The 13,336-nt window shown below is 36.1% G+C and overlaps 1 protein-coding gene across 3 annotated transcripts; it reads left to right on the forward strand.

Annotated features, from left to right (window-relative positions):
• Positions 1–551: 551 nt before the first annotated feature.
• LOC135099111 (probable very-long-chain enoyl-CoA reductase art-1) lies at positions 552–13,061 on the forward strand. 3 transcript variants are annotated; one of them, XM_064001547.1, is made up of 8 exons: positions 560–679; positions 6,802–6,861; positions 7,541–7,646; positions 8,054–8,159; positions 8,628–8,841; positions 9,143–9,359; positions 9,755–9,947; positions 12,568–13,061. In XM_064001547.1, the coding sequence occupies exons 2-8, from the start codon at positions 6,824–6,826 to the stop codon at positions 12,690–12,692; spliced, it is 999 nt and encodes a 332-aa protein (XP_063857617.1). In that variant the 5' UTR covers positions 560–679; positions 6,802–6,823; the 3' UTR covers positions 12,693–13,061. The 3 variants fall into 3 exon arrangements, with proteins under 3 accessions (XP_063857625.1, XP_063857617.1, XP_063857623.1); XM_064001555.1 differs by lacking the exon at positions 7,541–7,646 and having other exon boundaries at positions 552–679; XM_064001553.1 differs by lacking the exons at positions 560–679; positions 7,541–7,646 and adding an exon at positions 1,029–1,067.
• Positions 13,062–13,336: the final 275 nt, after the last annotated feature.

Consider the following 13,336-nt stretch of genomic DNA (forward strand, 5'->3'; position numbering starts at 1 on the left):
TTCCGATAACGAAATGCTTTATAATTTAAACATACCTCAGAATAGTAAAAAAAAAAAAGTCGAATGAATTTGTTTCAATAGACTAAATGAAAGTACCGCTACTTATATAACTTAACTGCCTAAGACCATTTTTCAGCGGTTAGTAAAAACAGAAAAATCGCTCAGTGCGTGGGACACACCGTGATAGAGCTGCCTGTGTGAATTATTCAAAATCCGCCTTAGTTTTTCTACCTTTTAATATGAAAATTACGAAAAAAAAGACAGCTTTTTCATCTCAAACTTCTCTCAAAAGATAGAAAATTACTTAGTTTTGTGAAGGAGACGATAATCTATAGTCTATGTAAACTGAGAGAGTTCCGTATTGTCAAACATTTCAGCTATTCTCAGGCTTTAATGAAGATTATTGATGTTTTCAAGGGTATGGTTTTGTGACTGTTGATAGCCTAACATGTACATAGGAAACACACCCATGAGAACCTAAGTTATCGTATTTATGGCCTTTGATAAATCCTTGCTGAGAAAGCACAGCGTTCAAGAATACGGGCCAGAGAGAGAAAGAGAGGGAGAGATAACTTTCTCCCAGCAAGCCTGTCTCGCCACTCACCTCACGCTGCGGCGGCCGCGTCGTCTGCAGATCACCCCAGTGTGAGGAGGACGCCAGCCAGGTGACAACATGGAGGTAGGCGTGCCCTATTACCTTCCGTACCAACTCTCCGGCCTACAGATCTTATTTACTACTAGTGCATATACATCCACGAGATTTCAGTGATGTTATTAAGGATAAATGGACCCATGTTTTTCTTGTAGTTTGTGTTACTTGTGCTTGTAACCTGTTGGGGGGGATAAGGCCCCGGTTTTTTTTCTAATTCTAAAGTAATACACGTAATGGGTTGTATGTGTCTATATGAATTAAACTGAGGTAGAATGAGCATTTGGAAGTTGCTTTGTGGTGTACTTAGAGGTGATATTCATCTCTGATCATATCCTATAGTGCCCGTGTGTTTTGTGAGGCCTTGGCTGTGAAATGAGGTGTTGTGGCTTAAATGAAGGCAGTCTCATGTGTATTGGTGAGTCTTACCTGTTGAAATCCATCATTATGCCTTGTCTTTTTTATTATTTGTCCAAGCAAATTAATTATATATACAGTCCAGTTTGGTGTATGAATGATTTATCGTGTCATAGTTATTGTGTATTCATTGTTTACCTAGCACAGTATAAGTGACTGTGCCGTTATTACTGATGTGTTTTGGGTTATATTATTCAAGTGTGTGGAAGTGAGGATGCTGGATATGACAATCTATATTCGGTCATATCTTCTCAAAACACAGCAGAATCTATCAGTATCAAAAAGTTTCATCACATATTGAAGAGGATATGGTTAAAATAATAATAATAATAATAATGTTCTGAAATGAAGAAGTGCTTTTAATATAATATCTCATAGGTACTGTTTTGTCAGGTTACAAGACATAATTGCTTCACTGAACATACTTATTACCAATAGTCTTATTCTCACCTGTCAAGCTTGCCTCTTCTCTACCATGCACACAGAAAGCAAGGGACAGAGGGAATATTTTTTCTTTTTATCTATTTGTTCACTTATTTTTGTCGTCCACTAATAAGAATGTAAGCACATTAATATGCTATTTTTGCTGCATACATGACTCTGCGTTCTTAAACTTTCCCCAGTGACAGCAATGAAGTGTGCCGAGATTCACTTTCCCACTAGGATTTAAGTAAATAAACCCATGCACAATCTCTCTCTCTCTCTCTCTCTCTCTCTCTCTCTCTCTCTCTCTCTCTCTCTCTCTCTCTCTCTCTCTCTCTCTCTCTCTCTCTCTCCATTTGTTTTTATTGCCCTTTTTCCAGCTTATTTTTTTCTTAACCACATCCTGGTCAATATTTTTTATTATTGTTTTTACACTCACTCTGGCAGTTTTTTTTTTTTTTTTTTTTCTTCATGGTCTTATATTTATATTTTCTCTCAGGTTTCCTGTTTTCTTCTTCTTCTTCTTCTTCTTCTTCTTCTTCTTCTTCTTCTTCTTCTTCTTCTTCTTCTTCTTCTTCTTTACCTCTTCTTCTTCCTTTACTTCTTCTTTTTCTTCTTCTTCTTCTTCTTCTTCTTCTTCTTCTTCTTCTTCTTATTATTATTATTATTATTATTATTATTATTATTATTATTATTATTATTATTATTATTATTATTATTATTATTATTATTATCCTCCTCCTCCTCCTCCTCCTCCTCCTCCTCCTCCTCCTCCTCCTCCTCCTCCTCCTCCTCCTCCTCCTCCTCTTCCTATTTCTTCTTCTTCTTCTTCTTCTTCTTCTTCTTCTTCTTCTTCTTCTTCTTCTTCTTCTTCAGTTTTTTTTTCCTTCATAATAGATAAAATTTTAGCAGTTTTAGCAGCAAGTGCATTGGTCAAGCCTTGTGGCCTTGGATTCAAGCAAGAAGAATATAGGTTTGGAAAAAGAGACTAACAAAACACCTCCCCACAAACAGAGTAGAGAGAGTAGTAGATGAGTGGCATAGAAGTCAGGGAATAAGCACTTGTACAGTTAGAAGCTTCAAGAGAAGGTTAAGATCAGAGAGATTTATTCCTGAAGATAAACAGGTAAACAGGAGTGGCTTGTGGCCCTGTGTAGGATGAGAGCCTTAAAATGATCCTGTGGTTGAGGCTGAAGGGATTGGCTATGACTGGAAAAATCTGGGAGACTTTTTTTCATAAACTGGCCATTTAACAACAATTAAGTTTGCTATGCCTCATTCATAAATTTTTGAAAGATCAGTAGTCAGATGAATGTTCTCTGGCTTCCCTGCATGAATTGTTTGATTCCAGAAGAGTGGGCCTTTTTTTTTTTTTTTTTTATTCTGCTTTTTTTAGCCCTTCGCCACACTTAAAAAGAAAGAAAAAAAGGTAGAGGCAAGGTCAAGTTATGTAGGTACTGATGTAAGAACAATAAGAGAACTGAGTATAATAGGTATTTTCACACTGTTCACACATATGTATTGGGAAAAGTAACCTTAGGCCCTTCAGACTTAAGTAACAAAAATAATACCAGGCTAAAAGAAGCATGAAGTTACTAGACACACATTTAACAATACTACACATTATATCTTGATACTTGTGTCATTTACAATATAAGTCAAATATAGTACTGTTTTACCTGTTTATTTCTAAGGTAGTATGTGAGGAGGCCATACTTATAACATCATGTACAGTAAAGGTTGTAGCAGTGATAGAAAAGAAAGAGGAATACACACTGCATGACTTGTATTTTGCTTTAATGTTTGCTGAGTTGCCAGGATGGTGATGGAATGACCTTCAGTGGTTATTCTGCCATGATTGTGCATTGAATAACGAACAGTGCTGGAAGGGGAAGCCAGGCTTATTTTGCAGTCAGTATGCATTAAGAGAACAGTGCTGCAAAGTTTCATATTCATATTCCTCAGAGGGAAGGGAAGTCAGGCTTATTCTGTGGTGGGTATGTATTGAATAGTGCTGGAAAGTTTCATATCTCTATTATTTTGAGGTAAGGGAAGACAAGCAACACTGAAGTTAAATTGCTACCAGCTCTGTCTGATATCTACAAATTCTTGTGATTCATGAAGAGTAGAGCAATGAGAAGCATAGAACAAATGAATTTGTTAAAAAAAAATACATACCTTTCTGATACATACTGTTTTGATGTATATAAATTACTATGGTTCTTGAAGAATACTGCAATAGAAAGCATAGAACTTTCTTTCTTAAATATCTTTATTATTTTGCAGTTCAGACATTAACTTCATTGCACTGTACTTTTTTTATATACTGATTAATATTCAGCATTGGTATTGAGGCACAAGGAAGAATACCCACCTAGCAACAGCAGTCATTCATGGAGGATGTATGTGATTTGGCAGCTTTTCAAGGTTTGAGGTGGAGTGTTATGTCACAATAGTTTAATCACTGGGAGTTCTTCAAGTTACCTCCCCTCCCTTGAGATGTGAGGTGAAGTGTTATCACGTCACAATAGTTTAATCACTGGAGCCATTATCAGACAGTCAGATATTAAGACTAAAAAGAGTTCAGTGTATTCAATGATAGCAGTGAAATACAAATGATATAAAATAAATTAATGCCTTAGCATCTCATTTGCATATGTGTTCACAATACAATGCACAGGCATTGCATAATATAGAAAGAATATGTGATAAAAGATATAAGAAGCAAACTAGTGGCTAAGAAAATCAAACTTATAATTATTGGAATCTCATTTTGTATACATATCCACAGTATTTTTTTCCTTCCCAGACATAACATAATATGGAAAGAGTAGGTCATACATGCACAGGTGGTCTGTATGGTAATTGGTACAGACTTCCAACCTTTTTTTATTTATTTCTTCTTCTTCTTCTTCTTCTTCTTCTTCTTCTTCTTCTTCTTCTTCTTCTTCTTCTTCTTCTTCTTCTTCTTCTTCTTCTTCATCTTCTTTGTCTTGATTGAGATGTTTATAGCTCACTTGGCCTTATAATTTTTTGCCTTGTGTGTGTGTGTGTGTGTGTGTGTGTGTGTATATATATATATATATATATATATATATATATATATATATATATATATATATATATATATATATATATATATATATATATATATATATATATATATATATATATATATATATATATATATATATATATATATATATATATATATATATATATATATATATATATATATATATATATATATATATATATATATATATATATATATATATATATATATATATACACACACACACACACCTAAATCCTTTTCCTGTCAGATTTTATGTTTTGTGAAGGCTTTGTGAGATGTGTGTGTGTGTGTGTGTGTGTGTGTGTGTGTGTGTGTGTGTGTGTGTCTGTCTGTCTGTCTGTCTGTCTGTCTGTCTGTCTGTCTCATGATTAGGCAGTCATTCATTCTGTGTCCCCTCCCATCAACCTTATCATATTAAAGAAGACAGAAGTATGGAATGACCGAGTACTGTTTAGGAAGGCTACAACTTTCTATTATTCAAATTTGAGTAGACAAGAATAACATGCATTCTTTGGAGTGACATAATGATAGGTAAAGTGAATGGCAAGAATTATAAAGGGATACTAGTGGGATATTGTCAATGTCAAGGCAGGAAGTAGTTATGAAAAATATAATAATAATAAAAGGCCAATAAAAACAATTGGTGCTCCTTCACAAAAAAAGTTGTCTTGAGGCTACTTTTTCCCAAGGTGTGAGGGAGAAAGCAGAGGACTTTTCTAGGTCATCTGGAGGTTAGGTATAATAGATACTTGAGAAAAACACATCATAAGCTTTCTAAGAGAGAGAGAGAGAGAGAGAGAGAGAGAGAGAGAGAGAGAGAGAGAGAGAGAGAGAATGCTAATGAAAAAAGACAAATTGTACACATTCAGTGGGGAAGAAAGTGACCAAGAGGAGGAACATTTGAGAAGTATTGTCAGCCTGAGGCACTATATGGCAGCTTGCCAAGTCATACATTCATGTAAAACCTGTTTGGGAAATCCTGTGTATTCTGAACCTTAACTCAGAGTTTAACCCCATGTTTACTCCCACTCCCTACTCAGACTACCTAATTAATGGAAGAGTTAATCAGTATCTTAACTCTTTCTTTCCTTTCACTGATAAATTCTAGATTTCTCTTCCTTTTCTTTTTTTCTCTTTTTTTTCTTCAACATCAACTGTTTCAAAAGAGGAGTGATAGACTTCTCAAACTAAATTGGCTTGTTCTTTGGATTCCTTTCTTGATGTTTATTTCTTCAAGTGTAATTGTGAGTAGGCATTTTGATTTAATTTATTTAGTTATTTATTAAATTTATTTGTTTATTTATTTATTTATTTATTTATTTTATTGTTTTTACTGATTTTTTGGTGTCCTTGGTCAGATTTCTCAACATGTAAAAAAATATATACTGTATATATAATGATAATTAGATGAAAAGTTTACTTTGAACGACGTCCCAGCAATCTGAAGTGAAATTTTGAAGTTTTCACTTCAAATTGTTTAAGAAGTGCATGCTCAGTCTTGCTGCTTAATCTGTATCCAGCATTGTATTTGAAAGTCAAAGGACACATGTGATGCAATATATATATATATATATATATATATATATATATATATATATATATATATATATATATATATATATATATATATATATATATATATATATATATATATATCCAACTAAAGATTCAGAATGTTTTCAATGATAAGGTTTTGTTCCAATTGAAAACATGTATTTTTTATTCGAGAACTGCTGTGTCCACAAAGACTTCCATGCTTGAGAGAGTTGCTTCTCATGTGAAAATGGAAACATGCATGTTAGTATTGGATTTAGTAACTTCATTTATCCTAAGTTCCATACCCAGGACTATCTTTTTTAGTGTAAGAGGGACTCTAGCCAAGGGCAACAAAAAGACAGAAAAACAGAAGAGCTCACTGAAGCTGCCAGTCCCCAAATAGTACAGTTTAAAGGATTGTCAAAATTATTAGAAGTGGTCCACAAGACCATCCCTTTCCACCAGTGGTGAGTGGAGCTAAGAGTGTGAATGAAGTGTGTGTGACTGTGTGGTGCTTTGTCTGGGCCATCCCATGTGGGATTGCTGGCCTAGTATAGAGATAGATATGTAGACCAGAGGTGTCTTGAAACCTCACTCTTGTATCACCACCTTAAGCATAACTTTATAATGTGTACATATGGTGTCATATGAATGTAAAGTTTGTTGAACACCATTAAAGTGTTGTGTCTTGTTTCAGATTCAAAAGCTGGACATCTACAATGCCAAGAGTGGCAAGTTTGTCACAACCCTTCAGGGGGTGAGTTGTTCCTCAGGTCTTGGAGAAAGTAATCCCTGTATCTCCACGTAACTTTATCACTGTAAAGATCAACGTTTAATTAGATTACAGAATGATGACCTGTCATTTTTTTCTGCCCTTGGGATGTTGAGTGAAGAGAATGTGGCTGTGTGGAATATGGTATATGTGTTGATTTGGCTAAATTATGTAAAAGAGAATATATGTATACATTAACTTGAGTGCAATAATGTATGGGTATGTACAGTCATGGTCAGAGGTCAAGTAACATTCTGCATATACTTTCACAATGTTTTATGTTTTTTTTTCCTCAGTCTTGAGAACTTTGATTTATTAAGAATCTATCAGTTGTCAGATCTTTCAAGGAGATTGGCAGCAGATCAAAGGACTTCAGATTTCAGAGAAAAAACACAGGCAGCTTTGTAGCAGAGAATTCCAGTCACCCACCACTCCCTCAAAAGTATATACAAGACCTCTAATAATGAGTAGCTTGTTTAGTTATGGAAATATGCTGCTATTTTACTTTTCAAAGATGGTTGTCCATGATATGAAGGCAAGTCATTTGTTTATCCATTTATTTAGTTTATTAATTTATTTTATTATTTAGGGATGAGATCTATGGAGGGGTTCTGTCATGCCTTATGAATTATAGTATTTTGCTTATATCTTTTGATAAAATCAGAATCTTGGAATTTGATATAGCCTATGGCACATTGGATCCCAAAGAGGGTTCACACAAAAAGCCAAGCAGTTCTGTCCAGTCTGAAGTGCACAAAAACAAGACACAGGTGTGTGCTTGTTTTATTTGTACATATACAAATCTATACAAATTCAATACCTTCTTTGCCTGTTTATTTATATTCATAGACAGCAGCTTCTCGATAACAAAAAATAAAGGATAACAAAATGAAAGTCATGAAATTCTGCTGCTACTTCTGTCATGCTTGGTTGTGAGTATTGTCTTTAGTGAAAGAGGTTCCTGCTCTGCTCTCTTGAAAGAGGACTGAAAAAAGACATATACAAGCATGCCTATATTCTCATTCACAATTGCATTCACAAGTATTCCCTCACATCATAATCTATTACACACCATCTAGATAAATTAAAAAGAAAAAAGTAATTCCATGGGTTTCTGTGTGTGTTAGCCCAGTGATTGGCTAGAGCAACTGACAACAGTTTGCCTCTTGGTCCACAGCTGCGAGGCTCCAGTACAGTGTTGGATGTGAAGAAGAGTCTCCACCAGCAGAAGAAGGTGTTGTACCCAGAGCGCCAGGAGGTTAGGATGGAGCAGAAAGGGAAAAGTAAGTCTCATTGAATCTACATTGAGCCAACACTATTCCTTCTGCTTTTTCCTCACATATATTGATCAGCCTTATCAGATTAGCCTTAGCTAATCTGGTATTGGAAATTAATCAGTTCTTATTAAGAAAAATTAATTTAATTAAATAGCAGATGCAGCAACTAACAAATCATTTGCATCCTTGGAGAGTCCCCAACTGTTAATAACATTCATTTTCATTGAGTGGGACTTATCAGTCAAATGAGATCAGTTTAGGTAAATGATTGCCACCACTTTTGGGTGGCACTGCATCAAACTATATGTACATTTTAGAATAGTTTCCTTAAATTTGTTTAAAATACCTTAATCTTTCCCCTAACTAAAAGCTGTGGTTGACACAAATGTGTGGTGATAAGGTATGGCAGACATTGATTGACTGATTGACTGAAGGTGCTGAGAGCTGACAGAGATGATGGTGATGTGCTTACAGGTCTGAAGGACAGTGACACCCTGCAGCAGCTTGGCATCAAGACCAAGGATGACAGGCTGTATGTCAAGGACCTCGGCCCACAGATTGGGTGGACAACAGTATTCTTCGCTGAGTATGCTGGCCCTCTGGTGATCTACCTTTGGGTGTACCAGCGACCATGGCTTTTCTATGGGGACAGGGCTGGTGATGTCCTCCCCACATCTCTTTGTACTCAGTAAGTTAAGTTTTTGCTTCCACAGTTATATTGTTCCTGCTTTTCAGTTATTGTTTATGTGTCTTTAGTTGGACAGAGTTAATGATGTAGGTTGAAGCAGTGATGCCTTCTTATAACATTTTAACTGTCTTTTATAGATTTTGTCAAAAACCATTAGAGAAAATAAAGTAGTTTTTTTTTCCATCCTACAGTTTCTGACACCACTAACTCACTCCATTTGTTTTGTCTTCTGTTGACAACTTAATTCTTTTTCAAGCTTTATTTTCATGCCTTAATGCCAGTCTGAACCTCTCCCACACAGTATTGCTGCTGGCTGCTGGACCTTCCACTATGCCAAGCGTCTGCTAGAGACTCAGTTTGTGCATCGGTTCTCTCACAGCACCATGCCACTCTTCAATCTCTTCAAGAACTGCTCCTATTATTGGGGCTTTACTGCCTATGTGGCTTACCATATCAATCACCCACTATTTACTCCACCTTCCACCACACAATTATATGTCTCCCTGGCTGCCTTCCTGGTGAGTATGTCATATAAATGTTAGATTCCTTCCTGCTTTTCAAGACTGATTAGTAAAGTTGGTAGCATCTTTATAAATTGCTTCAGTCACAACCACCCTAATATTCCTTTTTTTTATTTTTTTTATTAGAGAACAGTGCCATCTTTATGTTTTAATAGTGTAAGGAAGAATATTATTTGCTTTCTTTCATGTTGCACACTGTTATATTGCTGTATTGAATTTACAGAAGGTCCTAAGTTTCCATATTGCACTTTTGATAAAACACACACACACACACACACACACACACACACACACACACACACACACACACACACACACACACTGCTTTATTGGCTTGTAAATGTATTTCTTTCATGTGTATTAACCCCTGAATGTTTTTCTTTCAAACTCAGCTGTGTGAATTTGGAAACCTGAGCATACATTTGGCCTTGAGGAACCTGCGACCTCCTGGCTCTAAGGAGCGAAAGATCCCTTACCCAGATGGAAACCCAATGACTAAGTTGTTCAATGCTGTGTCTTGTCCCAACTACACTTATGAGTTTGGCTCTTGGCTGGCCTTTACCACCATGACACAGTGCCTGCCAGGTGAGACTCCACAGTTGTGACAGTATCCTGTTCCTCTACTGCATTAGCTTATATGATGTATCTCTCAATATCTTGTAGTGTACTTATATCTGACATTTATTTCTAAAAATGACTCAAGGAGATGACAGCAACAGAAAGATCTCAATTTCTTTCAGTTCTTGCATGGTGCAATACTCTTATTTTCCTCTCACCACTTTCTCTCCCATACTGCAGCTCACCATCTTCCCATCTCACTATAGGTCATTCTCTTGCACCTTTAAAATTCTATCTCTTGCACACATGTCAAAAAACAGTGAAAAGCTGTTGTTTGTCACTTTCTGTAACTAGAACTGTTTCATCTGCAAACAGACCTATATTCAGCAATCATTTGATTTATCCCATACCATGGTCTATTCTGTTGAACTATAGCATTGTAGACCTCTCCCTTTTTGTGTCCTTGATCTGTTCAGTTGATTGAACAAGATGTGGGAAAGAACTCTTATGAAGATCCTCAAGGCCATTTTTCAGTCATATATTTATCCAATAATAAATAAACTTTGCTTCTTCTTTCTCTCCTTTATTTCATTCTGATGACATCATTGCTATCACATCTATCTCTAAAGCTGAACTTTTTGCTCAAACCTTTGCTAAAAACTCTACCTTGGACAATTCAGGGCTTGTTCTTCCCTCTCCTCCACCCTCTAACTACTTCATGCTACCTATTAAAATTCTTTGCAATGATGCTTTCTATGCCCTCATTGGCCTAAACCCTCGGAAGGCTTATGGACCTGATGGGGTCCCTCCTATTGTTCTCCAAAACTACACCTCCGTGCTTGCACCTTACCTAGTCAAACTCTTTCAGCTCTGTCTGTCAACATCTATCTTTCCTTTTTGCTGGAAGTTTGTCTACATTCAACCTGTTCCTAAAAAGGGTGACTGTTCTAATCCCCCAAAATACTGTCCTATTGCTTTAATTTTCTGCCTATCTAGTTTTTTTTTTTTTTTTTTTTTTTTTAATCTATCCTCAACAGGAAGATTCTTAAACATCTATCACTTCACAACCTTCTATCTGATTGCCAGTATGGATTCCATCAAGGCTGCTCTACTGGTGATCTGGCTTTCCTTAATGAGTCTTGGTGATCCTCTTTTAGAGATTTTGGTGAAACTTTTGCTGTTGCCTTAGACATATCAAAAGCTTTTGATAGAGTCTGGCACAAAGCTTTGATTTCCAAACTACCTTCCTACGGCTTCTATCCTTCTCTCTGTAACTTCATCTCAAGTTTTCTTTCTGACTGTTCTATCGCTGCTATGGTAGACGGTCACTGTTCTCCTAAATCTATTAACAGTGGTGTTCCTCAAGTGAAACTTTGGTGAAACTTTTGCTGTTGCCTTAGACATATCAAAAGCTTTTGATAGAGTCTGGCACAAAGCTTTGATTTTCCAGACTACCTTCCTACGGCTTCTATCCTTCTCTCTGTAACTTCATCTCAAGTTTTCTTTCTGACTGTTCTATAGCTGCTGTGGTAGACAGTCACTGTTCTCCTAAATCTATTAACAGTGGTGTTTGTCAGGGTTTTGTCCTGTCACCCACTCTCTTCCTGTTATTCATCAATGATCTTCTAAACCAAACTTCTTATCCTATCCACTCCTACACTGATGATACCACCCTGCACTTTTCCACATATTTTCATAGACGTCCAACCCTTCAGGAAGTAAACAGTTCATCCAGTAAAGCCACAACTGCTATTTTCATGCTGACTGCTCTTCTGATCTGGGTAACTGCATGCCCCAGTCCTTCCACGGCCTCACTGCACAAGACTTTCTTCTTTCTTGCATCCTTATTCTGTCCACCTCTCTCATGCAAGAGTTAACCAGTATTCTCAATCATCCATCCCATTCTCTGGTAAACTCTTGAACTCCCTACCTGCTTCTGTATTTCCATCTTCCTATGACTTGAACTCCTTCAAGAGGGAAGTTTCAAGACACTTATCCTTCAATTTTTTTACTACTGCTTTGGACCCTATTTGGGGACTGGCATCTCAGTTTTTTTTTTTTTTTTTTTTTTTTTTTTTTTTTTTCTACATAAAAAAAAATCTTGAGCTAGTGCAGGAACTTTTGAGAGCAACACTGCTGGAGTAAATATGATCATAAACCAGTTTAATAGTATATTGGTTATTGTGTCAATGAAGTCTTTGGATGATTGTTGTTCATCATGACCTCCAGGCCTACCCAACCAGACATTGTTGCTCTTGCCTCATCTTGGAAGCCTTGTATCCTGATGGATTATTTATCACACCCTGTGTTGTCATCATAACATAATGATGTGGTAAATAAGTGGCTGCTGTTGCCTAATGATGCATGTGTTTCAAGTCTTATAGTGTTGCACTGTGGCATCATAATGGAATTATTCATATTTTTCATTGTCATTTCTGTAAACTTAGGTAGTAGGAAAGGTGCTTATTGCATATGTATAGAGGCAGCACACCACTGATATCTTCTGAAATAAGACTTTGTTAATGTGAGAAATTTCTTTTGTGTTTCTTTCATCAGTGACTGTTAGATTCCAACAAAGCTGAATTAGTACAATTCTGTTGTCTTCAACAAAGCTGAATTAATATAATTCCGTTGTCTTTGTTTCCAGCGGGACTTTTTGCACTTGCTGGGTTCTACCAGATGGCAGTGTGGGCACTGGGCAAACACCGTGCTTACAAGAAGGATTTCAAAAACTATCCCCCAAGGAAAGCCATTCTTCCCTTCCTTCTGTAAGGGGGCTGATGAAGGGATCAGAAATATGAAGTGATTAACTCTCAGAAGGATGAGTAGTGATTGCTTGTGTGCCAGGAAGTCAGGATAGGTAAATCTGTGCCCTCATGTTGCTTAAAGCATAACAGGTGCATGAAGGAATGGAAGAATGAGTGGCTCTAGTAAAATAAATACATGTATTGTATTTTATTTAATTCAATTTTCATGTGTGGAATAAAGTGAATGAATATACATATGAATGAATAAATGTATGTTTAAAAGAAAGAAACAAACAAAACATAAAAAAATGCTTTATGTAACCTATGTATTTCTCACACAAATTACTTATAAAACTTGTGATTGTCTCTTAAGAAATAAAGTGTTCCCTGAAAACTATTTTGTATTTGCTGTGAATGAATGTGATTGACATAATAATTAGGATGAGGTGATGCAGTGTGTGAACAGGTTGGTGGAAGCACATACCATCACATTTCACATTGACTTTTTTATTATAATCAGTCCTAAAAGAAGTCTAGGTATTCATGAAAAAAAGTGTAGCTTTCAGGTAGCTAATGTCTCATTCCAGAAGATAAGTTTGTGCCTGGATTTGATTCACTGAAGGAGTAGTTATTGTGATGTCACAGGTTCAGCTTTTAATCTAAATTTGA

This window comes from Scylla paramamosain, chromosome 4 (assembly GCF_035594125.1).
Source record: "Scylla paramamosain isolate STU-SP2022 chromosome 4, ASM3559412v1, whole genome shotgun sequence".
Classification (NCBI taxonomy): domain Eukaryota; kingdom Metazoa; phylum Arthropoda; class Malacostraca; order Decapoda; family Portunidae; genus Scylla; species Scylla paramamosain.

Coding starts and splice junctions, on each gene's coding strand:
- LOC135099111 (XM_064001547.1), top strand. CDS start 6,824: ATGCCAAGAGTGGCAAGTTTGTCACAACCCTTCAGGGG. Junction 7,647..8,053: donor TGCACAAAAACAAGACACAG/GTGTGTGCTTGT, acceptor CTTGGTCCACAG/CTGCGAGGCTCCAGTACAGT. Junction 9,360..9,754: donor TCTCCCTGGCTGCCTTCCTG/GTGAGTATGTCA, acceptor TTTCAAACTCAG/CTGTGTGAATTTGGAAACCT.